General features: G+C 44.8%; 1 protein-coding gene and 1 non-coding gene across 2 annotated transcripts; both read left to right on the top strand.

Annotated features, from left to right (window-relative positions):
* The first annotated feature begins 1,012 nt into the window (after positions 1–1,012).
* LOC138967527 (nucleoporin NDC1-like) lies at positions 1,013–22,586 on the top strand. The gene is made up of 17 exons (XM_070340099.1): positions 1,013–1,139; positions 1,497–1,617; positions 2,288–2,383; positions 2,774–2,948; positions 3,276–3,399; positions 4,225–4,333; positions 12,870–12,918; positions 13,177–13,312; positions 14,110–14,202; positions 14,579–14,810; positions 15,143–15,190; positions 16,770–16,834; positions 17,770–17,884; positions 18,601–18,701; positions 19,505–19,659; positions 20,503–21,018; positions 21,263–22,586. The coding sequence occupies exons 1-16, from the start codon at positions 1,107–1,109 to the stop codon at positions 20,564–20,566; spliced, it is 1,716 nt and encodes a 571-aa protein (XP_070196200.1). The 5' UTR covers positions 1,013–1,106; the 3' UTR covers positions 20,567–21,018; positions 21,263–22,586.
* Positions 6,474–6,592, top strand: LOC138967885 (5S ribosomal RNA). The gene has a single exon (XR_011456062.1). It is a non-coding gene; the product is annotated as a 5S ribosomal RNA (ribosomal RNA).
* Positions 22,587–24,634: the final 2,048 nt, after the last annotated feature.

Raw genomic sequence — 24,634 nt, 5'->3', positions numbered from 1 at the left:
ATTTAGCAAACAAGAAGAACAAAACAAAGAAATACATAAACAAATGAATTCAGTCAATTATCTGAAACTCAATAACATGTAGTTTTATCCCAGTTCATTCGCGACTTTTTTCTTTTTTTCTTTTTTTCTTTTTTTCTTTTTTTCTTTCTTTCTTTCTTTAATTTTTTTATTTTTTATTCGCAACTTTTATCATTATCTTTCACATGAAGTTTTTTCTTTGTCGTTAATTCTTTTCTTTCTTTCTTTCTTTCTTTCTTTCTTTCTTTCTTTCTTTCTTTCTTTCTTTCTTTCTTTCTCTCTTCCTTTGTGTTTTGGCTTTACTTATAATTGCTTTCTTTTGCTTTCATTTCTTTCATTTCTCTTTTTCAGCTGATGTAAGGTTTTCTCCAGTTCTACATATTCCACTATCAATCATCATAATTATGTTGCAATGAATATCATCAACTTGACCACTTGTTAATTAGTTGTACCCAAAATACCTGTAACAGAACAGACTTAATACTACATGTACAATACCATACAGCTTGCCTAAAAAAAAATATCATTGAGTTAACTTGATTTGAAATCAACAACTTTAAACATCATTATGGTTTTTTGCAATCAGTATATTTTCTTTACAAGTAAAGTTGTTGTGTTATGTCTCTACTTTATTGTTTTGTCCTTTCTTTACCCCCCTCCCCCCCTCCCCCTCCCCCCTCCCCCTCCCCCCTCCCCCTCCCCCCCACCCCTTTAAAAAAAAAAAAAGAAGAATCTACTTCAGTAACTGTTGTGTGGCAGCACGACCGAGGATAACCTCAAAGGTGTCTTACCTTTTCACCATTGCCGGTTAGCTGAATGTTTCGAATTTCCCAGAACAAACAAAACCACACGCACTATTAAAATGTTTGTTTGAAGCAATACGATTTTAGAATATTTTAAAATTAAAAATCTGTATTGATTTGTCTGCATTTAATGACAAATTTGTAATGAAAGATATACTTATTTTTCGTAGGAATTGCGATCCAACGTTTGTACTTACTCTGTACATGGCGCTTCCTTCGAAGTCCATGCTGAATCTGTATTTGCTAATTTGTTTTCAAATTAACTGTCTGTAAACTCAACACACCATGGATTCTGTGGTTTACTGGTATAAAACAGAGGTGAGCTTCTTTCTACTCTTTAACGAGTACTTTTGATTTGACAGAAGCGGTGATTTATTCACTTTTCAAACAAAGCCGGTTAGCCTTGGCAAGTCAGGTTTAGCAGACGATACATTTTAAAATTGTAATACATGTAAGAACTGTTTTTGTGTGTCTCATGAAGTGAATCCAGCGTTTTGTAACAGTATACGGATGTAGCAAAACTCAGGAAACCACATGCATAAACGTTTGTAGAGAACTTAAATTAAAATATTGTTGCTGAATGTTGGTGTGTTGGCCACTCGAGTGTGTTTTCTGTTGTCTGAGAGTGAGTCAGTGTCGGTGAGACTGTTACATTTTTTTCCTGTATATTTTCAGGTGTACTTCTGGCGGAGTGCTGGCAGTTTGTTCTGGAGCATAACATGCCTGCCATTAATAACCATTTTCCTGGTGATTTTGAGTCAGTTCAGTTTTCTGCATCCTTGGCAGGCATTGGCCGGTTTGTATGATTATGATTCTTTATACTTGTCAGATCGACTACCTCATGATGTTCTTTATGTGGACAAAATGTCATAAAAGTCAAAAATGACTTCTCTTTGAAAAATAGAATATCATGCTGGACAGTTAACCACTCTGTTTGGCAGAGCTAGGTTCTTGTTCCAGGCCCCCTCAGACAGATCAATCATTAAACTTATTTAAAGGCCGATAAGAATTATGTTTAGTCGTCGCTTCTGTTTTTGCTCAGGTGCATGTGTGGGTTTTTTATTAGCTGGAACTTGGGTGAGCTGTGACCCCTAGATGTCGAAGAGTAGCTTCCTTGTAAAGTATGCTAAATCGATTTTTGACCTTTTTATTTTTATCTTCTTCAAAGAAGGGTGGTGACAAAAACCACAGTCTTTTGGGGAGTAAAAAACGTCTAACTTCTTTATTGGCCTCATAATGATTAATTATGACAGATTTAATGCTGTATACTGTACTTTGTTTTTCAAATTTGGCCCAACTCCTCCTGTCTTCTCTTTTAATAACCCGTCGCGATATAACCTTCGTGGTTGAAAACGACGTTAAACACCAAATAAAGAAAGTTTTCTTTTAATTTTAAAGCAAACAATCCCCCCCCTCCCCCGAACATTATGTCTCAATATTAGTTTGTATTCTGTTTTGTGTTTCAGATTTTGCATCAGTGGTGTTGTCCCTTTCATTTTTATTGTGGCTGGGAATACTGACAGCTATTCTCATAACTATTGCCTGCACTGCCACTTTCACAGGTAAGGTAGTCCCGCTAGTAATAACAGTTTCTTAAAGTAGATTGTTTTGTGATTTTGCACGGTATGTGAGTTATTTCTTTTGCAAAAAGTCTTTCTTTTGTTAATAGTATGCCAAAAAAGTCAGAATATTATCACTTTTTCACAACTTACCAGTACATCATATATCTACTTTTTTCCATCGCAAGTAAGACAGACATGGAACTCTTTGATTAGAGAGTACTGTCCCCGGCAGGATTTTATTTTAAGGATTTCACACCTGTGTCTCTCCACATGTATACATACACCAGACAAACAAAGAAACAACTGTTCATAAAAAAACATAACTGTTTACACACTCTAAAGTCTCATCAAACATTGCTCCTTTTTATCTCTGACATGTCTCTGTTCTAGTTGTACCTGATGTGCCTGCGACTCGACTACGAAGTTACCTGAGCCTGTTGCGCTGGTCACGGTGGCCGCACCTGATAGCTGCCAAGCTAGGGGGCGCTTGTGTAGCCTGGGTCTGCTCGCACTTCATGGACCAGCGATTCTACAGCTTGACCACTGTGGTGGTCACAACTGATCGGTGAGTGGCTGAGAATATCACTGGATTTGAACGTAACAAACTGACCAACTAAGAAGAGCCTGGAGATTAATTCAGAGTATACAGCCCATTTACCACTAAGAATGTCATTTGTATTAAATAATGAGTCAGTTTAATGTGATGCCTGTAAGCTAAGTACAGACGACAGCCAGGACTGTTGAACGAACTATTGAAATTTATTTGATGTGGCAGTCTCCGTCCAGAGGTTGATGTACTGTTTCTGTTCAGTGATTACTCTGATTTGGGGACTGACGATGATGGTGATAGTGATGATGATGATTTGTTTGCAAAGTGTAATTTTGTTTACAGGGAATTGCTGTTGCTTAATGAGTCTCACCTGTTCCTGGTTTTGGCTGGCGCCATGGCTGGCCTGGTGTACTACACCAACTTTTACCTGTCACACCTCAGCTACCTGGCCTTTCCCACGCTTCAGGTGTGTAAACACCCCCCGCGGGTTAGGGGGAAGAATTTACCCGATGCTCCCCAGCATGTCGTAAGAGGCGACTAACGGATTCTGTTTCTCCTTTTACTCTTGTTAAGTGTTTCTTGTATAGAATATAGTCAATGTTTGTAAAGATTTTAGTCAAGCAGTATGTAAGAAATGTTAAGTCCTTTGTACTGGAAACTTGCATTCTCCCAGTAAGGTAATATATTGTACTACGTTGCAAGCCCCTGGAGCAATTTTTTGATTAGTGCTTTTGTGAACAATTAACAAGTGGCTCTATCCCATCTCCCACCCCCCACCCCTTTCCCCGTCGCGATATAACCTTCGTGGTTGAAAACGACGTTAAACACCAAATAAAGAGAGAAAGAAAGGTGTGTAAACACAACTAGTAAATGTCAACATTCCTAGAGTTGGAGATCTACATTAACATATCAGTACATTCAGTTGTCTTCTCTCATTGTTTATACATATGTTCATTTATTTTTCTTGCTTTCTTCTTTTAGTCAGTCGTCTTAAGACTTGAACAGAAGTGTCTATGTGTTTGTGTGTGTTGTGTTCCTTCAACATTATTATATCGTTTCAGTCCTCTTTCTTCTTCTCCTCCTCCTCTACCTCCTCCTCTTTCCTTCAAGTTCAGTCACTGCATATTTTTGCCATACAAAAACTGCACAAATATATATGATTTAGAAATGTCATCCTTTTCATGGACTGCAGTTCTTTTTACTTGCGATAAAGGAGGTTGCTTATAGGTTATTACCACTGTCATTTTGATACACATTCATCGTCATAAAGACCATTGGTTCTCTCCTTCAGCGTGACAAGTACTTCCGAGCGCGCAGTGAGATCATCCAGCTGGCCAAGCTGTGTGTGCGATTGACATGGCGCCACATCCGCCTCTTCTATCTGGGATACTGGCTTCTGGGTAATTGACAGTTTTCTGATGAGAGGACACCTCCCTTAAAAGGACACATTCTGAGGTCCCGTTGTCTATTATCGGCCATGACAGGCCACCTGCAATGTAAGGACACTGTTGGCCGGTCCCAAGGGTGTCCTTTCATCACAGGTACCACTGTAACTCCAATTACTAGTGAGGAGGGTGTCGGAAACACATGCTCCTGTCAACGTTTTCCACTCACCCCTCGCTAGTGATTGGCCCTTCCAATGTTTGTCAGAGGAAACACAAGGGTATTCCTTTCCACAACCCATACAAACTTGACTGGGTTTTTTCGGACATTTTCTGTATGGGAAAGCATCAGAGAGAGTTTGTGAGAAGATTGTGGTGAGGTTAAAACTTGGTAGGAGAGATAGGGTTTGTTTGAACCTTAAGTGTGATAATCTTGGGATGTCTTTATGATTTGCATTCCTGAGAGTTTTGTTTGATTAACAGGGTATGGTTTTTATATTTAGTCAAGTTTTGACTAAATATTTTAACATCGAGGGGGAATCGAAACGAGGGTCGTATGTGTGTGTGTTTGTGTGTGTGTGTGTGTGTGTAGAGCGATTCAGACTAAACTACTGGACCGATCTTTATGAAATTTGACATGAGAGTTCCTGGGTATGAAATCCCCGAACGTTTTTTTCATTTTTTTGATAAATGTCTTTGATGACGTCGTATCCGGCTTTTCGTGAAAGTTGAGGCGGCACTGTCACGCCCTCATTTTTCAACCAAATTGGTTGAAATTTTGGTCAAGTAATCTTCGACGAAGCCCGGACTTCAGTATTGCATTTCAGCTTGGTGGCTTAAAAATTAATTAATGACTTTGGTCATTAAAAATCTGAAAATTGTAAAAATAAATAAAAATTTATAAAACGATCCAAATTTACGTTTATCTTATTCTCCATCATTTGCTGATTCCAAAAACATATAAATATGTTATATTCGGATTAAAAACAAGCTCTGAAAATTAAATATATAAAAATTATTATCAAAATTAAATTGTCGAAATCAATTTAAAAACACTTTCATCTTATTCCTTGTCGGTTCCTGATTCCAAAAACATATAGATATGATATGTTTGGATTAAAAACACGCTCAGAAAGTTAAAACAAAGAGAGGTACAGAAACGCGTGCTGTCAATATAACACTTACCTCGACAGTACTATTCTTGCACATTATCTATTATAGGCCGAAAAAATTGGACAAAACGCTGAGTGGGTACAATTATCTCCCATAACCATGCGCCACCGTGGATCCCAAGCACTGTCCGAGTGCTTCCCCCTTACAGGATGTAGGTGGCGCGTCCTCTTTCTTTTTTCGCGCGTGTCAGACCGGCTGTGTTTCTGCTACGCTCCCGGATTATTTTGGACTAAGAGGCTCCTTTTCTGTGTGGACTATCACCTGTTGGATTATTGTGTGTTATTCCACTTCTGGCTTGAGGCTACGTTGTGTTTCCTTCAACTTGTGCCTCCGTTTTTGTGTGGCGGACTCGGCGTGCCTCCCGTCCTACTTCGTGGTGACCGGTCGTCTGCTTCTCGTTTCGCCGCATTCACTTGAGTATTGACCTAAATTTTCTTTGAATTTTGTTAATTCTCGGTCTTTAAGGGTACGTACAGGGCGAGGTAGGATGTCTCGTCCTGTTTTGGGCTCTGGTTCTACGGAACCAGAGTCTGCCGGGGGCAACCCTTCTCCGGGCGCCCAGCGTCATGTTTTACGCACGGAGAAGGGGATCTTTCGGCGCTCCGACTCTCCCTCCCCAAACGCTTTGCGTTTGCGGCGAGGGAGGGCGGAGAAAGCCTGTTTGAGCAAGCTCAATGCGAGCTTGCTCAAACAGGCTGGGCTTGAGCCTGAGACTTCGGGCGGGGCTGCGCCGTCGAAGGTTCGGGGAAGGTCGAGGGGAAAGAAAAAGCTTCTTTCTCCTTCTCCTTCAGTGGAACAGGCTTCCCCCCCTTCGACGCCGTTGTCCGGCCCTCAGTCTCAGGCTTCAGCTCCTCCCGGTTTCAAGCCTGGGGGGAAGGTTTCCTTCTCCCCCCTGGCTCGAATCCGGGGGCAGGTCGATTCCCAACCCTCTTTGGGGGTTGGTGAATCCGATCTAGGGGCTACTGGAGAGACTCAGGTTTTGACAGCCAACGGCCATACCACGTTGAAAACACCGGTTCTCGTCCGACCACCGAAGTTAAGCAACGTCGGGCCCGGTTAGTACTTGGATGGGTGACCGCCTGGGAACACCGGGTGCAGTTGGCATTAAAATCTTCCTTTTCCGGTGCCTCTCCTGTGCCCTCCTCGGTTTCCACCGCTGTGGAAGCCAGGAGGGACACGGGTCCTCCTCTGAACTCCCTCGCTGGGTCGTCTGCTGCTGTTTTGACAGTAGTTTCGGCCTCCTGGGGGGGGAGATCGGAGGAGATGACGGGGTCTCTGAATTCCCTCCCCGCTGGGGTTGGGATGCGAATTGACCCCGTTCAGGGCGGTCCTGTGGGGGCAGGGGTTTCAGGCTTCGTGCCTACGACCACTGCTACTACGGTTCCCTCTGACGTCCGTGTGACTGGTGGCTGTCCCTCTTGAAACGCTCCGGCCGACTAGTTACTGGACGTGGAGGTGTTCGACAGAACGTGGTACTTCTGTCGAATGGTCAGGGCGACGGGAACATTGTTTCTGTTGCTCAGACCGACACCTCCGACCGGACCGTCTTGACCCCACGCCATTCCTTAGCGTCTGGTGTTCGGGTGACGGATGGTCCGGACCAAGGGTCCGGAACGTTCCAGGCTTACGGGTCGGGATCGAACCGGACCCACGGGTCCCGACTGGACTTGACCTCCGGGTTTGGTCCGGACGGGACCCATGGTACGGGACCGTACCGGACCTTAGGGTCCGGTGCGGGACAGTACCTCTGGCCCTTGCCGGACCCCCCGGACCTACGGGTCCGGATGGTACGGTACGGGACCAGTGGTTCGGTCGGGACCGGACCACCCGACCACCTCTGTTGGTCTGGGTGGTCTGGCACCGAACCGGAACACACCGGACCTACGGGTCCGGAGGGTACGGTACCGGACCAGTGGTCCGGTCGGGACCGGACCACTCGACCACCTCTGTTGGTCCGGGTGGTCTGGCACCGAACCGGACCATGCCGGACCTACGGGTCCGGATGGTACGGTATGTCCACGTCCGGACCGAGCCACCCGAACACTTCTGTGGGTACGGATGGTTCGGTACCGAACGGGACCTCCGGATGGTACGGGACCGGACCGAATCTACGGGTTCGGATGGTCCGGTACCGGACCACCCGAACACCTCTGTTGGTCCGGATGGTCTGTCACCGAACCGGACCATACCGGACCACCGGACCTACGGGTCCGGATGGTACGGTAGGTCCACGTCCGGACCGAACACTTCAGTGGGTACGGATGGTTCGGTGCCGTACGGGACCTCCGGATGGTATGGGACCGGACCACAGGACCGGAACACCGGACCACCCTACCGGATCGGTCCGGACCACCCGACCACCTCTGTTGGTCCGGATGGTCTGGCACCGAACCGGACCTACGGGTCCGGATGGTACGGTATGTCCACGTCCGGACCGAGCCACCCGAACACTTCTGTGGGTACGGGTGGTTCGGTGCCGAACGGGACCTCCGGATGGTGCGGGACCGGACCGGACCTACGGGTCCGGATGGTCCGGTGCTGGACCGGTGGTCCGGTCCGGACCGGACCACCCGACCACCTCTGTTGGTCCGGATGGTCTGGCACCGAACCGGACCATACCGGACTTACGGGTCCGGATGGTACGGTGTGTCCACGTCCGGACCGAGCCACCCGAACACTTCTGTGGGTACGGATGGTTCGGTACCGAACGGGACCTCCGGATGGTACGGGACCGGACCGGAACACCGGACCGGACCACCCTACCGGACCGGTCCGGACCACCCGACCACCTCTGTTGGTCCGTATGGTCTGGCACCGAACCGGACCTACGGGTCCGGATGGTACGGTACGTCCACGCCCGGACCGAACCACCCGAACACTTCTGTGCGTACGGATGGTTCGGTGCCGAACAGGACCTCCGGATGGTACCGGACCTACGGGTCCGGACCTACGGGTCCGGATGGTCCGGTGCGGGACCACCCGACCACCTCTGTTGGTCTGGATGGTCTGGCACCGAACCGGACCATACCGGACCACCGGACCTACGGGTCCGGATGGTACGGTATGTCCACGTCCGGACCTAACCACCCGAACACTTCTGTGGGTACGATGGTTCGGTGCTGAACGGGACCTCCGGATGGTACGGCACCGGACCGGACCACCCTACCGGACCGGATCGGCACCCCCGACCGGACCGGACCATTTCTTTTCTGATCAGACCCGATGGGTTCCTGTTCAGTCTATAAATGGCGGGGGTTCGTTGGCTGGGCTGACCCAACAGTCGCAGGGTTGTTGTTTTTCTCCCCCTTCGGCTGCTGGAGACGTTTCGTCTTTGGGGCAGGGGTCTTCGCGGCCTCTTGCTTCTGTGGGCGTTTCTTCACAGCCTGCTTCATCGCTTTCGGCTCTTCCCCCTCAAGCTCCCTACACTCCTGCTTTTGAGGAGTTGTCGGGAAGTGAAGAGGAGAGTGAGTCGGAGGACGATAGGGAGGAGGATCAGGGTCGCCCTGAGGTTAACACTGAACCTCTACCCTTGCCGGTTTCTGATGGAACTTCCGAAGCTATGCTTCGTACTTTCCAACAGTACATGACAGACATCACGCGGCGTCTTGACGTCACGGATGCCTCTCTTAAGCGTCTGTCGTCTAGTGTTGACACACAGGACGTGGACCCGGGGTCTGAGGACGAGAGGCAGGAGGCTCGTCCTCGCACAGCTAGAAGGACGTTTGAACAGTTTCAGGACGTCCTTCCCTGAGACGCCCTCTCGTCCTTTGAGTCCGCTTCGGCCCGGGCGCGGGAGGCTCACGCCGCGTCTGCCGGCGGCTCGTTTTATGAACTATCCGGCCGCCGGCAATTCGCGTTCCACCCTAGTCTAAGTGCCACGGTGGAAGCGGCAGCACATCGCCTGAGGAGTACAGATTCACGTGCAAACGCGACCTATGTTCCTCGGGAGGACGCGGGTTCAGTGCCATGCTTTCCTTCGGGAGGCGCACCTCCACTGTTTCCTCGTGTCCAATCTGTTTCGTCCCTCCCTTTTCCCTTTGACTCTCGAACTCTCCCTTTCCAGACTTCGAGTGTTTAGGGTGGGGCTGACGGTGATGTGTTCGTTGGGGAGGTGCCTTCGGTCAAGAAGGTGGAACTGAGCTCTGCTTCGTTCCACAATCTTGAGGCCACCGTTTCTTCCACAGTCGAGGCCCAATCACAGGCCTTGACATGGATGAGCACGCTGTCCACACTGTTGGACCCTCCCGATCGGGCAGAGTCCGATTCCACTCGGGTCCTTGACACGGTTCGAGTGGATCGGGCTTTGCATGCCGTGCGATCGTGCGTGACGTCTGCGGCAGAATTGGCCATTGGAACACGGGTCCACTTTATTGGCCCTGTTCCGTGATCATTTTCTGCCTACTTCTATAGTGCCTCCGGATATGAGGAAGAGTCTGAGGAACACGTTTCCTCAGCCTTCTTCCCTCTTTCATCCGGACACTGTTCGTTCTGTGGTGGAGTCCACACGCCAGAGGAACACTGATTCTCTGATGGTTGGCCTCGCTGCTTCGGCGACGGCGGCGGGGAGTAAGAGAAGTGCTACAGTCACCTCCAGCTCCCAGCCTCAGAAGAAGAAGAAGAAGCCAGTTTCACTGCCTCCTTCTTCCTCCTCTTAGGCGCCTGTTGCGTTCCCAAGCAAGACGAAGGGTGCTCAGACAGGTAAGGGGAAGCAGCACCACCAGGGGGGGTGGTCGCAAGCCTGCGCCTGCCCGCCAGCAGAATTTTCAGTGAGTCCCGGCCCTACGTTGACGCCCCCTCAAGTTGCCCCTCTTTCGTCCGTCGGTTCCCTTTTTTCGGGCCCGCGGCATGTGGGGCAGACTGGTCTCCAACCAGTTTTTCTTGAGGGTGGTGTGGTCGGGGTTTTCTCTACCGCTGTCGTCACAACCTCCATTGTCCGCTCTACCTTGGACGTTCCCCCCTCCTCGAGAGCCTGCCAGATGGCAGGCTCTTCAGGACGAGGTGAACTCGTTGGTCGAGAAGAAGGCGGTCTACCCCCTTTCTCAGCCTTCTCTGGGGTTCTGCTCCCGCCTGTTCACCGTCCCCAAAAAGGACGGCCGGTTCAGGCCGGTGTTGGACCTCTCCACCTTGAACTTGTACCTTCACAGGTGCAAGTTCAAGATGGAAACCCCTTCGTCGGTCCGGTTGGCCATCCGGCCAAACGATTGGGCCATGTCTGGGACCTCCAGGATGCTTACTTCCACATCCTGGTGGCCCCGGGGTACCGACATCTGCTCCGGTTCGTTTGGGAGGGCACGGTGTTCGAGTTTCGGGCCCTCCCATTCGGCCTGTCCTTGGCCCCTCTGATTTTCAACGGGGACAACAACACCACATGCTTAGCTTACCTTCGCCACCAGAGGGGCACCAATTCTCGGTCCCTCTCCCGGTTGGCGGAGGAGATTCTGCTCTGGTGCCAGACCAATCAGGTCCGGATGTCAGTCCAGTTCGTTCCGGGGAAACTGAACGCCCTGGCCGACATTCTCAGTCGGGGCGATCAGGTTCTCTCCACAGAATGGACCATCGCTCACAACGTTCTACAGCGTCTGTGGGCAAGGTGGGACCGTCCTCTGATCGATCTGTTCGTAACTCGATTCAGCGCTCGGCTTCCCAGGTACGTCAGCCCCTTTCGAGACATGAATGCGTTCCACTTGGACGCATTCACTCTCTTGTGGAGGCTCCTCGATGCTTACGCCTATCCCCCGACATCTCTGATTCCGAGGGTGCTGGCAAAATATCTGCAGGAACGACCAAGACTGATTTTGGTCGCGCCTTACTGGCCAACAGCTCCGTGGTTTCCAGATCTTCGCGGTCTCACCCACGTAGACCCTCTACCTCTGGATCTGGACGGGGGAGGTCTGCTCCAGCCTCGATCATGCCTCCCTCATCCACGTCCAGAGAGTCTGTGCTTGACCGCATGGCTCTTGTGCGCTCCAAACTGCTTGCACTAGGATTGCACAAGAGTTCAGTAGAGTTTTCCTTGAACGCTAAGAGGCGATCAACTAATCAGCTCTACGACTTACGCTGGAGAGCTTGGGCCACCTTCGCCTTGTCCAAGGGGATAAAGCCGCTTTATCCCTCAACACAGGACTTGGCCAACTTCCTGGTGGAAGTGTATCAAAAGAAGAGTCTTTCTTCTAAGACTCTTCTTGGATACAGATCTGCCATCGCTTCCACGATTGCGGCCGCTACTGGTCGCAGAACTGAACACTTGATCAGGTCCTCCCTCATCGCTAATGTCCTTTCGGGTATTAGCAATGCAGCGGTGTCTAAACCTCGGGTTTCATTTCCCAAGGGGGATGTCTTTCTGGTCCTCAAACTCCTGCGTAGCAATGAGTTTGAACCCCTGGCAGGCATCAGTATCAAGTTGCTGATTTTTAAGACTAATTGTTCCTCATCGCTTTAGCCACTTGCCGTAGACTCAGTGGTATTCAAGCTTTGAGTGGCCTGGACTTTGACATTGAGTTCACCACACAGCAGTGGTTGCTAGCATGGTCACGTCAGTCTAAGGTATGTTTCTTGGGTATATTTTCTTTTACGGTAGTACTGTTCGAAAATTGCCTGGGTATCTTAATCCTTGGATTTAAGTGATTTTGATTAAGGAGTTTAATACTCTACATATCACCCTCACACCACTCTGGTATTCTGTGCAAGAATAGTACTGTCGAGGTAAGTGTTATATTGACTGTAAGGCTTCTTTTTAAGCCTACTGTCTATATGATACTTACCGAGACAGTACTATTAGAGTTTCCCTCCCGCCTCCCCTCTTGATATGTTATGGGCTTTTTGAGGGTCTGCAGCTCATAAAGAAAGAGGACGCGCCACCTACATCCTGTAAGGGGGAAGCACTCGGACAGTGCTTGGGATCCACGGTGGCGCATGGTTATGGGAGATAATTGTACCCACTCAGCGTTTTGTCCAATTTTTTCGGCCTATAATAGATAATGTGCAAGAATAGTACTGTCTCGGTAAGTATCATATAGACAGTAGGCTTAAAAAGAAGCCTTACAATCCTTCTTAGCGCAACTACTACCCCGCTCTTCTTGTCAATTTCACTGCCTTTGCCATGAGCGGTGGACTGACGATGCTACGAGTATACGGTCTTGCTGAAAAATGGCATTGCGTTCAGTTTCATTCTGTGAGTTCGACAGCTACTTGACTAAATATTGTATTTTCGCCTTACGCGACTTGTTTTTTCTTCTTCTGTTTTTTGTTTTACTGTGAAGTCAATGTCAGAGAAATGACTTCCATCTTGATGTGATGTAGAGTTGAAGATGTCAAAAAAGTCCATGTGAATCAAATATTGGCCCATGAATGGATGAAAAGTGTTGTTGTTGCTGTGTTGCAGGTGGCAGCTACAGAAGCTGGGTCCTGAATCTTCTCAACGTGGAGGGCATGTAAGTGTGCGTTGACAATATCAGCATAGAGTATGTTTTGTTTATGAATATGTCACTTTCTGTGCCCAGACACTGATTTACTTTGCACCCAGACAGAAGTACTTTGGGAATGGACTCATTTTGTGTAAAGAAGATGACTCAGAAAGAGCTAAGAATATAGTTGTTTGCTCTGTCTGTGTCTGCTTGTACGTGCTTTTAACCACTTACTTTTGCATGCAGCTAGCTTTAAACAACACATGTATTCTTTTATTCAAACAGTACTGAAGAGCAACCACTAGACACGTTCTTTGGACTGCTGGACCTGACGTTGTTGTGTCAGACGTGCCTGTGCACTTTCTTCATCCTCTTTACCTGGAGTCTCACGGCCGTGCTCTACAGAGTCTACCACACACAGGTCAGTTTGTTTTCTACTACATTCAAACCCCTTTTAAGACCTCCACAAGTCTGAAAAAATAGGGTCTTAAAAAGGGGCAGTCTTAAAATAGAGGTCAATTTAATGACAGAGGTTATGAATGGAACATGTGAAAAAGCAAGGTCTTGAAAGGGAAGTCTTAGATTAGGGGCTCTTAAAGGGGGGTTCCACTGTATCAGGTGCTCTTAAAGGGGGGTTCCACTGTTTCAGGTGCTCTTAAAGGGGGGTTCCACTGTATCAGGGGCTCTTAAAGGGGGGTTCCACTGTATCAGGGGCTCTTAAAGGGGGGTTCCACTGTATCAGGGGCTCTTAAAGGGGGGTCCCACTGTATCAGGGGCTCTTAAAGGGGGGTTCCACTGTATTAGGGGCTCTTAAAGGGGGTTCCACTGTATCAGGGGCTCTTAAAGGGGGTTCCACTGTATCAGGGGCTCTTAAAGGGGGGTTCCACTGTATCAGGTGCTCTTAAAGGGGGGTTCCACTGTATCAGGGGCTCTTAAAGAGGGGTTCCACTGTATCAGGTGCAAGTGAGGAAAGCGTAACCAGTTCTGAGGAGACGCTCGTTGTTATCGCACAATGATTAACGAACAGATTGAGATTAATAATGGGAATGTTCTTCATTCTTGAGTTGATCTTTTGTTTGTTAACACTCACAGAGGTTTTACTGATGGTCACTCTGACCAAAAGCTTTGCTGTGTGTGGTGAAAGAGACAAGCTTTGCTCTGGTGAATTTTACACATACTGTTCTCATTGTTACTGGGAAGATTTGAAAATGTTTTCAGCGCTTGGAGATTCCCGTGCTGACAACGTTCAGTTCTGCCTCCAAACACTGTCTGTCTGCGGCCCTGGCTGCACAAACAGCTCCGCTCTTGCAGGTAACACACTCAACATGGGTAGAAAAATGTTGCTTTCTTTCATTCAGCATAATCAGCAACTCAAAAACAAACACAAACAACTCTCTCTGAGATAATTTGTCACTTCATTTATTTTTCTGTCTGGCCACTTAAAAGACCAATGAGTCGATGTACTCATGCATGTCTTGCTATTGTTTAACTTTAAAAACACTTGTCCAATACCTTACCATTCTTGTTTTTGTATTCTTATTTTTGTCATGTTTTCTTTTTCATTTGACCTGTTTTGATTGAATTTCAATCATATGTGTGCGTTTGTGTGTGCTCTGATGTGTTTTGCTATTGTACATCGCCGTGAGCTCTGGCATTATTATTATTACTATTATTATTTTGTTCCCAGCACTTGGCGTTTCTGGACTTGGCGTACCTGTCAGGTCACAGCCCCCAGCGCAGAGTGGAGGTGTTCAGTCTCAGTCAGCCAGGGGGTCACCCCTACACCTGGCGCGCAGTGTGCAGCGCGTGTCTGCAGCAGCTGGAGGCTCTGGCCGCACAGGTGCAAACTGCACACCTGGCTGCTCTTGCCACTCTACCTGTACAACACCTCCCTGCTGAGAAGATCTTCTCCACGACAGGTGGGTGTGGTGTTTGAATATTAATTCTAACATAGCAGTTACGGCGATAACTTGATATAGCCCTATGTGAAGTTCACTGTCTTACTGAGTGAATTTCAAATAGTCGTTCTTCTTTCAGAATGTGAAGTCATTTCCACAGGGTTAATTCGCGACTATGTGTGTTTGATTCAGGTTCATGTAATGCTGATGTTACTGTACCTGGAGAGTAACGTTTTACTTTAGTTTTCACTAGTGGAGTAAATTGAAGTCTGCACTTTGGTTCTGCTTGCATGATGGCTAGAACTTTGTACTGTGTGGTCTGTAGAAATGACACGTGCTGTACCTTGTTGCAGGAGATACGTCTCTGCTGTACAGGGGGTCTGCTGAGCCACAGTCCCCTGGTAAGTTGAGACAAGATCCTGCTTGTTGTGTATATTTACACCCCCGGTATAGGGGTGTGTATAGGATTCGGTCGATGTGTTTGTTTGTTTGTGTGTGTGTTTGTGTTCGCATATAGATCTCAAGAATGAACGGACCGATCGTCACCAAACTTGGTGAACAGGTTCTATACATTCCTGAGACGGTCCTTACAAAAATTGGGACCAGTCAAACACACGGTTAGGGAGTTATTGGTGGATTAAGATTCTACAAGGACTTATAGAGGGACATATTAATGGTCAAAGGGAAATAACCTTCTCAGTTGGTGGCAGTTCGAATGGTAAGGACGGGGGTGTTTTTCCTACCTCGGAGGAATTTCTTGTTTACAATAGTGTCTTATTACATGATCCCTAGACAAATGCAGGGAAGGTGTTGTTTTTTTTAATCATGCATTTCCTACATGTAATCCTCTGGTATACCAAAGAAATTCGAGCTTGCACACAACTGGTTGATGAATAAGGACAACCATACACTCACTCGTTGTCAGTAGTACTCATCTGGCACAAGCATACACTCACTCGTTGTCAGTAGTACTCATCTGGCACAAGCATACACTCACTCGTTGTCAGTAGTACTCATCTGGCACAAGCATACACTCACTCGTTGTCAGTAGTACTCATCTGGCACAAGCATACACTCACTCGTTGTCAGTAGTACTCATCTGGCACAAGCATACACTCACTCGTTGTCAGTAGTACTCATCTGTCACAAGCATACACTCACTCGTTGTCAGTAGTACTCATCTGGCACAAGCATACACTCACTCGTTGTCAGTAGTACTCATCTGTCACAAGCATACACTCACTCGTTGTCAGTAGTACTCATCTGGCACAAGCATACACTCACTCGTTGTCAGTAGTACTCATCTGGCACAAGCATACACTCACTCGTTGTCAGTAGTACTCATCTGGCACAAGCATACACTCACTCGTTGTCAGTAGTACTCATCTGTCACAAGCATACACTCACTCGTTGTCAGTAGTACTCATCTGGCACAAGCATACACTCACTCGTTGTCAGTAGTACTCATCTGGCACAAGCATACACTCACTCGTTGTCAGTAGTACTCATCTGGCACAAGCATACACTCACTCGTTGTCAGTAGTACTCATCTGGCACAAGCATACACACTTACTAACGCACATGCTCACACACCCGTGCACAGACTTTCGTGTCTGCTCTTTTTCTCCCGTTGCTCTTCCATCCAACCACCCGACCATACTCAGCCCTACACATTGATGAAACATTTGTATTCATGAGTTTCAATTCACTTAACTTTTTGTAGATTTCTCTGGTTGTGTTTTTGGTTTAAACAATGTTTTATTCATCACATAGTTGGTAAATGAAAAGACCAAAAAAATACGGTACTCACGTGTGAACGAAGAATACAGAACAAATAACTTAATTGGTACATAATGAGCGTATTTAGAATCGTCCATAAGCTAATAGTTGTCATGTTGTTGATGCACTAAACTTTCTTGTATCTAGCCTTGTTTCTGTTGACCTATGACCTGATAATCCTGATGTTTTATTTCCCTGCAGGTGTTCAGAGTACTCCTTCACCTCCACCACAGCCTGTTGCTGCTAAAACATCTTTCACCTCAAAGGTGTGTACCTGTACTGCTGCACTGCTCTTCTCTTGCCTGTCTTCTCTTTGGCCTCTAGTCACCTGCACCTTCTCTTGCCTGTCTTCTCTTTGGCCTCTAGTCACCTGCACCTTCTCTTGCCTGTCTTCTCTTTGGCCTCTAGTCACCTGCACCTTCTCTTGCCTGTCTTCTCTTTGGCCTCTAGTCACCTGCACCTTCTCTTGCCTGTCTTCTCTTTGGCCTCTAGTCACCTGCACCTTCTCTTGCCTGTCTTCTCTTTGGCCTCTAGTCACCTGCACCTTCTCTTGCCTGTCTTCTCTTTGGCCTCTAGTCACCTGCACCTTCTCTTGCCTGTCTTCTCTTTGGCCTCTCGTCACCTGCACCTTCTTCGTGGAATGTTGGCGTAACTTGATTCCTAGTGATTTTGATGTTTTTGTGCTTTAGACTAAGTAAAATGAACCATTCTCCATGATAAATATTCTCTCAAATACGATTTGTAATACATGATGGACAATACACGATTTAACATTCTTTTATCTTTCTATCCATAACAGGAACAAATATAAACACTTTCATAATAAAAATGATTAGGTTTGTCCTTCTCTTGAAAAGCTGTTTAAAAGGGGTAAAATAGCCTGATTCTTTCAACAAGGCTTCACTGTTATTATTTGAGTTCTGTCTGTATCCATACAGTGTTTGAATGTATTCTTCCGTCAGGTGATGTTTCTCCAGTGCCATGCATCATGAGACGAAACAAAGTGAATGTGTAATCCAGTTCAGCTACTTGTATGTGGTGCTCTTCATTCATATCAAAAAGCTATTGTCCCCCCTTTCTCTTTTTATATTTTAGCACATTGATTGTACTGAACGTGAACAAGATTTTGACCTGCAATGTATGTGTGTTTGTGTGTCTGTGTGTGTTTGTGTGTGTATCTATTTGTTTGTGTGTGTGATAGCTGTACTCAGGACTGAAGGACAAGCCCATTCTGAGCTATTTCCTGATGGAGTTACCTGACACCAAGAGCAGACAACTCTTTGCTGCCTGCCAGATCCACATCTGGGCCATTGAAGGTAAGACAATCAACATGTTGACATGGACTGACACCAGTTGGTAAACGTTGAATGCTACAGGAAAATGGGCATACATGCACCACTGAACACTGTCAAGTCATAGAATATTTAAGCATGGGTGGGATATGCCGGAAATCCGGATTCGATTATGGCCTCTCTTTTTTTTTCTCTTTTTTTTTTTCTTTTTTTGTTGGTAGTTGTTGTTGAGGTTGGTTCGTCTTGTTCTTCGGGATTCCTGACATTTTTCAATCCCACCCATGTTTAAGTAAGTTTGGTGGTTTCATGGTTACCAGAGTTCTGGGCAATACTGAATAGCTCTCAAGTGTCTCTGGAAAGCAACTGCTTCATGAAAAATACTGCTCGAGCCATTGCTTTTTACAAATTACTTATCTCATTTTGACATTGACTTTGTAAATACTCCTTTGTAGATGCAAGCCATCTCAGCGACAGAAAAAGTTGAATGTTTATGTGAACAGATTGTTGAAACTCTTCTGAAGTTGTAATGTGTGTGTAAAGAAAAAGTTGAAATGTTTGTGTGAAGAGAAAGTTGAAATGTGTGTGTAAAGAGAAAGTTTAAATTTTTGTTTGAAGAGAAAGTTGAAAAGTGAATGTAAATAGAAAGTTGAAATGTTTGTGTAAAGAAAAAGTTGAAAAGTAAATGTAAAGAGAAAGTTGCAATGTGTGTGTAAAGAGAAAGTTGCAATGTGTGTGTACAGCCATGTCCCAGCTGGCGGCAGCGTCGTACGAGGAAGACAAGTTTGGTGTGGTGCAACAGACTCTGTCAGCCATCTTCACTTCCCTCATCTCACTGCAGGACGTGAGCACATTTAGAAAACTGCTTTCAATCAATGTCTTGTACACTGGAACCCCCTTTTCAGCCCCCCCCCCATTTTAAGACTTCATAACTTTACAGACCCTACTTTTCCAGACATTCTGTTCATAAAATCTGCTCCATTACCTACAATACATTCTAAGACTCCCTCCCTATTAAGACTTACATTTCTCAAGAATGTTGAAGGTCTTTAAAGAAGGTTCCACTGTAACTGCTTGACTGGCCTTCACATTGTCTGCATTTGAATGTTCAGTCAAATGTATGTTTTAATATTACTGTATGAAAAATGACCACAGTTTGAAAAAAGTGATGAATGAGGTGTGTACCTTTGGCGATGTGTTGCTTAGTAAAGTATTTGTATTGCGGGCGGAAAATTTATCATGCAGCATCTACAGGAAGATCCCATGACTGGGAAATGTTTTTCAGCTCTCTTGAGATGTAGCTGTGTCTGGAACGAGAACACTGTTGAGGATTTAAACCTTGAAACATAAACCATGAGTGCAGTCATGGAAAACATTTATTAAACTCCTCGTACTGTCATAACAAAAAATGACAATAAGAGATGACCTACTGTCAGTCCTCTTCCGCTGGATGTTCTTTTGATTTGGATTTTTCTCTCATGGCCTGATTATGTGCATATGTAGCATGTCTGACAGCATTTTCTAGATGATTTGCCTGCCCCACTGGCAATCAGAATCTATTCACCTGTGAACATGGTGTGTAGAGTTACAGGATAGGACAAAAAAAAGGCACCGTTGTTTTGACACGTTTCTGTCGATGTCAAACAGACCATAGAGAAATACTTCAAGCTGCAGCCATTGACAGTGCGCCGTTCCAGCAAAGAGAGCCACCCCCAGCCACACATCACGCTGTGCCAGCAGCTGAGGGTCACCCTCAAGACAGCCATCTATCGCCTCACCAACTCATTTGGCCGACACCTGGGGTGAGCTTGCTTGGTCTTTGTATAGAGCATCTCGCTACTGGCGATAACCTGAATCTTTTCAAGCTTGCGATAGATAGTGATTGAGGTAGCCAGGGTTGTCCAAATTGTCTGCACGATCGCCAGGGGCGAGTAGAAACTGCCTGGCAACTCGCCCAGCTGGCCAGTGAACATTCTAATCAAATGCAACACTTTTGGTTGTACTATCGACTTTCAAAGCTGTGTAAACACTGCAGATGCAGTAACTGTTGTATGAATCGGGCCAGTGAAATTTCCGGTCGCCTAGTGACTTTCTTGCAGTTACTCGCCCGGCTGGCAAGTTTACATTTTGAGATTTGGGCATCCCTGGTATATAGCCATTTTCTGACCTGGTATTTCTGTACAAGTACAAATCATGGCTTTCATGGAAACCAGTTCATTAATTTTGTCGGATCAGTCACTCGGACAAGTGTAAGACACCCTGACATTTTTGTTTAAAAAAATATGTTGAGCGCATATGGTATTTTTGGGATATTATTTCCAATAATGTTATCAGAAAAAGACATTACTGGATGGTGCAATCCCTGATACGCGCTTTTTTGTGTTTAAAAAGATGTGTACTTGTTGTACCAATGTGTTTGACCTTACTGTCCACATATTCACTAACTGTCTTGAATGTTAGAAGAAATTATTTTCATAAAATGCTTCAAAAAGCAGAGGTAAATTGCCTTCAATGCCTTTCTTGTCAGAAAGCTGCAGATGTATGTTGTGAATACACCTTATACTAGTCTTGGTTTGTCTTATCTTTTGCTTTCGAGATTTTTGCTCAGACACACACTAACGTAATTGTTTTATTTTTATTCACAGAGATTTGAACCTGAATACAGACTGCATGAAGCGAGTGCGGCCATTTCTGGACTACAGAGAATGAAGACCTCATCAAACAGATTTCTAGGAAAGGAATTTGAAAGTTGATATCGATGGTGTATTCATTGACAGAAAGATACTCTGGTATGCTGTCAGCAGCACAATTATCTTTATGAACTTGATGTTTGTGAATGGCAGAGCAGTAATTTGAAAGTTTCTGTGGATGCTGAATTCAAATGGAGTTTATAGTTGTCACGAACATGAAGATGTAAGGGTGCTCTTGGTTTCTCTCTGTGAAAGTGACACGGTGGAAGAGTGTGTGTATTTCCATATGTGTGTGTGTTAACAGGGCAGTTCCTGCTGTTCAATTTGTATTATACCCTGGAATTTCGGTGGTCAAATTTCTACACCTTTTGTGTTCAATGAGGGTTGGAGAGAAATGATTGAACCCTGTTGTAAGTTTATGTTTTACAGGTCCGTTGTAAATGAATTGAATGCATTGTTTAGTATGTTTAGGCCAAAAAAAAAAATAGGTCTGTTTACAGTAACATAGGCCCAAAAAATAGGGTGGGTAGGTCGGGATTTTTTTTTTTTTTTTTTTTTTTCCCAAAAAACCATATTTTTACGTTATTTTGCAAAAAAAAACAAAAGGTTTTTTTGGTTTTTTTCCCCCAAATGCCAAAAAAAAGTCTAGGGTCGCGCGAAAGAAATAGGGTCGGTCGGGTTACCGTAAACAGACTATTTTTTTTTTTGGCCTTAGCTGTCTGTTCTTGGTTTTGGAACTTTTTCTGTTGCTCTTTGTGGCTGTAGGTATGTGGATGTGTCATTGTGTTTTGACATGTGTAAATGTAACTGGCGTTGCAAGCAAAAAAAGCAGAGAACTTTTAATTTGTAACAGGTTGTTAGCTTGAGATTCTTGGCTCTGGGCTTACCACTTTAGTTTTTTGCTGCCCATGTTTTTGGCACAATAAAATCACTCCAAGCCTTTTGTTGATGAGTTACTTTGCCTTCACTCCTGATGAAAGCAACAGGGTTACTGTTCTTGAAAGACAAAAGATTGCAGCAGATAAGGCCATCTTGGCCCAATGTGAAGGTCAGATAGATATGAGCTGGCCCTGTGAATAGAAACTTTCCAATTGGAGTCAACTGTTCAGGATGAATGTTATGCTGCTCATTTGAAAAACTGACTTTTCTTTTGTTCTGTTGAACGCTGAGCTTCCCCCCGCGGGTTAGGGGGAAGAATTTACCTGATGCTCCCCAGCATGTCGTAAGAGGCGACTAACAGATTCTGTCACTTTCTCTTTTTACCCTTGTTAAGTGTTTCTTGTATAGAATATATTAGTCAATTTTTGTAAAGATTTTAGTCAAGCAGTATGTAAGAAATGTTAAGTCCTTTGTACTGGAAACTTGCATTCTCCCAGTAAGGTAATACATTGTACTACGTTGCAAGCCCCTGGAGCAAATTTTTGATTAGTGCTTTTGTGAACAAGAAACAATTGACAAGTGGCTCTATCCCATCTCCACCCTTTCCCCGTCACGATATAACCTTCGTGTTTGAAAACGACCTTAAACACCAAATAAATAAATAAAGAAAGAACGCTCAGCTCTGTGTAAATGGTATGACTGACTAACCAAAGTAACAAAATGTTGCGTTTTGTGTGTGCTTGCTTGTTTGATTCAAAATGTTTTGTGAACTTACAAATGAATAAATATGAGCAGATTGTGAAGGAAATGTTGCATTTTGTCATGGGTTTATAATACATGTAATGCAATATATTCTGTTAACATGTACATAAAGCTTTTTGTTTTGTATGTGTATGGACATTTTCCTGCATCAAACCATACACACTTCTCACACGCTCAAGACCAGTATTCCATTTTGATAGAAGTTTTAATCAATTTGTTTCAATTCAAATTTCTTCTATCAATTTTAATCTTATTTACAAAATAAATACCTATTTTTTCAAACCGCACAAAAAAAATGTCACCATATGCAAAGCAGCATGCAATGTTATATGATGTATTCTTTCAAGATTGGAAAAGTTTACAGGGTTTGTTGAAAAATGAAATGAAAATGGGGAAAAGGGCTATGAAATTCACATGAAATTGTCAGCAGCTTCTGCATTAGAGATTCTTAACTGTACACTGAATTTTCTTTTTTGCCTGAATGTTTAAATATAATACACTGAAATATACCATGCTACTTTTCTGTCAGCTGTAATGCTGGAAGGGATTTCCCCCGTTTACATATTACTGACCAAGCAGTAATATAACCTGTTCAAAACACTATCCACAATGAAGTATTTTGGCTCCAGAAATTAATGTCAAATCGGAGCATGCACAGCATTCTATGACAAACACAGGTAGAAACAGCTTCACCACTCACTTGCACCAAAGCCAGTGAGGGTACAGCATTCTATGACAAACACAGGTAGAAACAGCTTCACCACTCACTTGCACCAAAGCCAGTGAGGGTACAGCATTCTATGACAAACACAGGTAGAAACAGCTTCACCACTCACTTGCACCAAAGCCAGTGAGGGTACAGCAATTTCACGAAAACAAACCCAGTAGGTATGTGCATACACAAACGGGTGAAAACAAACCATGGAATGGTGTAATGTGGATGAAGGCATGTCATGGTAAACAAAACAGACTGGCAGTTTTTATAGATTACTTTGTGCTACACGTCATCCCGACAGGGAGGACTCGAACCAACACCACTGAATGTGAAGACTGGCATACGTACAAGGAAAAAAGGAAGTTCTAACTCTGAACTCACTACACACACAAACTAAAGTGTCGCTTGTACTTTCTTATACGTCACTAAAATTTTGCATAAGAGGACAAGTATTATCACTTGAGACAGTTGATCTCCCACAGCAGTTTTGCAATTTTTGACATGAAAAGGACACAGTAGAAAAATATTGTTCCGTTAATCATTGTCGACTGTGATGGCAGCAGGATCAGGCGAGCAATGCTGGCCACACAATGCTGAACACATCACAACAGTGTCTTTACAAAGGTGGAAAATGAGTGCCACAAGAATGATATGATATATCTGTTTCCAACATGGGGACACAAAACATACAATGAACGTTAACACACCTCAGCTCCTTGTGAGAACCAAATGCGTTCTAAAGCTGCTTGTTCACTATAACACTGAAACGGACGGACTGCTAACGTTCCAAAAAGAAAAATCTAAATTGGTAATTTATCGAACGTTTTTAGAATCGACACTAAATACGACTGCAGTAACAATTATTACAATGTTTCATAAATTTGCCGGTTTTTTCTCCAAATTAATAACCTTAACCACTACAAACAAATTCTGGACCTAAAACTACTTGCTTTCTTTCTTTATTTGGTGTTTAACGTCGTTTTCAACCACGAAGGTTATATTGCGACGGGGAAAAGGGGGGAGATGGGATAGAGCCACTTGTTAATTGTTTCTTGTTCTTTATTTATTTGGTGTTTAACATCGTTTTCAACCACGAAGGTTATATCGCGACGGGGAGATGGGATAGAGCCACTTGTTAATTGTTTCTTGTTCACAAAAGCACTAATAAAAAAATTGCTCCAGAGGCTTGCAACGTAGTACAATATATGACCTTACTGGGAGAATGCAAGTTTCCAGTACAAAGGACTTAACATTTCTTACATACTGCTTGACTAAAATCTTTACAAACATTGACTATATTCTATACAAGAAACACTTAACAAGGGTAAAAGGAGAAACAGAATCCGTTAGTCGCCTCTTACGACATGCTGGGGAGCATCGGGTAAATTCTTCCCCCTAACCCGCGGGGGGGAACTACTTGCTTTTTTTTCTTTTTCTTTTTCTTTGAGTAGACAACTAAGGATCTATGCATCATCCTTTAAAGCCAATCATTGGAACACAAAGCAGAAAAATAAAATGCCGTAACAGAAGTGCTGGTTGTCACTGAATGCCTTCTTGTTTTGGTTTAAAGCCATAGGCACACACTAAACTAACTTCAGGAATAACACCATCAAAGATCGTAATAGTTAGTTGTCTTATATCACCGCCTCATGATATCTAACAAAAACAGTATACAGTCACACACAAATATAAACTAAACTAAACATAATCTATTCTAAGTTAAGAATATCA

This window comes from Littorina saxatilis, linkage group LG5 (genome assembly GCF_037325665.1).
Source record: "Littorina saxatilis isolate snail1 linkage group LG5, US_GU_Lsax_2.0, whole genome shotgun sequence".
In the NCBI taxonomy this organism is placed as follows: domain Eukaryota; kingdom Metazoa; phylum Mollusca; class Gastropoda; order Littorinimorpha; family Littorinidae; genus Littorina; species Littorina saxatilis.
Note: the sequence above shows the minus strand (reverse complement) of the source record. Positions and strands in the feature narration are given on the sequence as shown.

Coding starts and splice junctions, on each gene's coding strand:
- LOC138967527 (XM_070340099.1), top strand. CDS start 1,107: ATGGATTCTGTGGTTTACTGGTATAAAACAGAG. Junction 2,949..3,275: donor GTGGTGGTCACAACTGATCG/GTGAGTGGCTGA, acceptor TTTTGTTTACAG/GGAATTGCTGTTGCTTAATG. Junction 18,702..19,504: donor CCCTCATCTCACTGCAGGAC/GTGAGCACATTT, acceptor GATGTCAAACAG/ACCATAGAGAAATACTTCAA.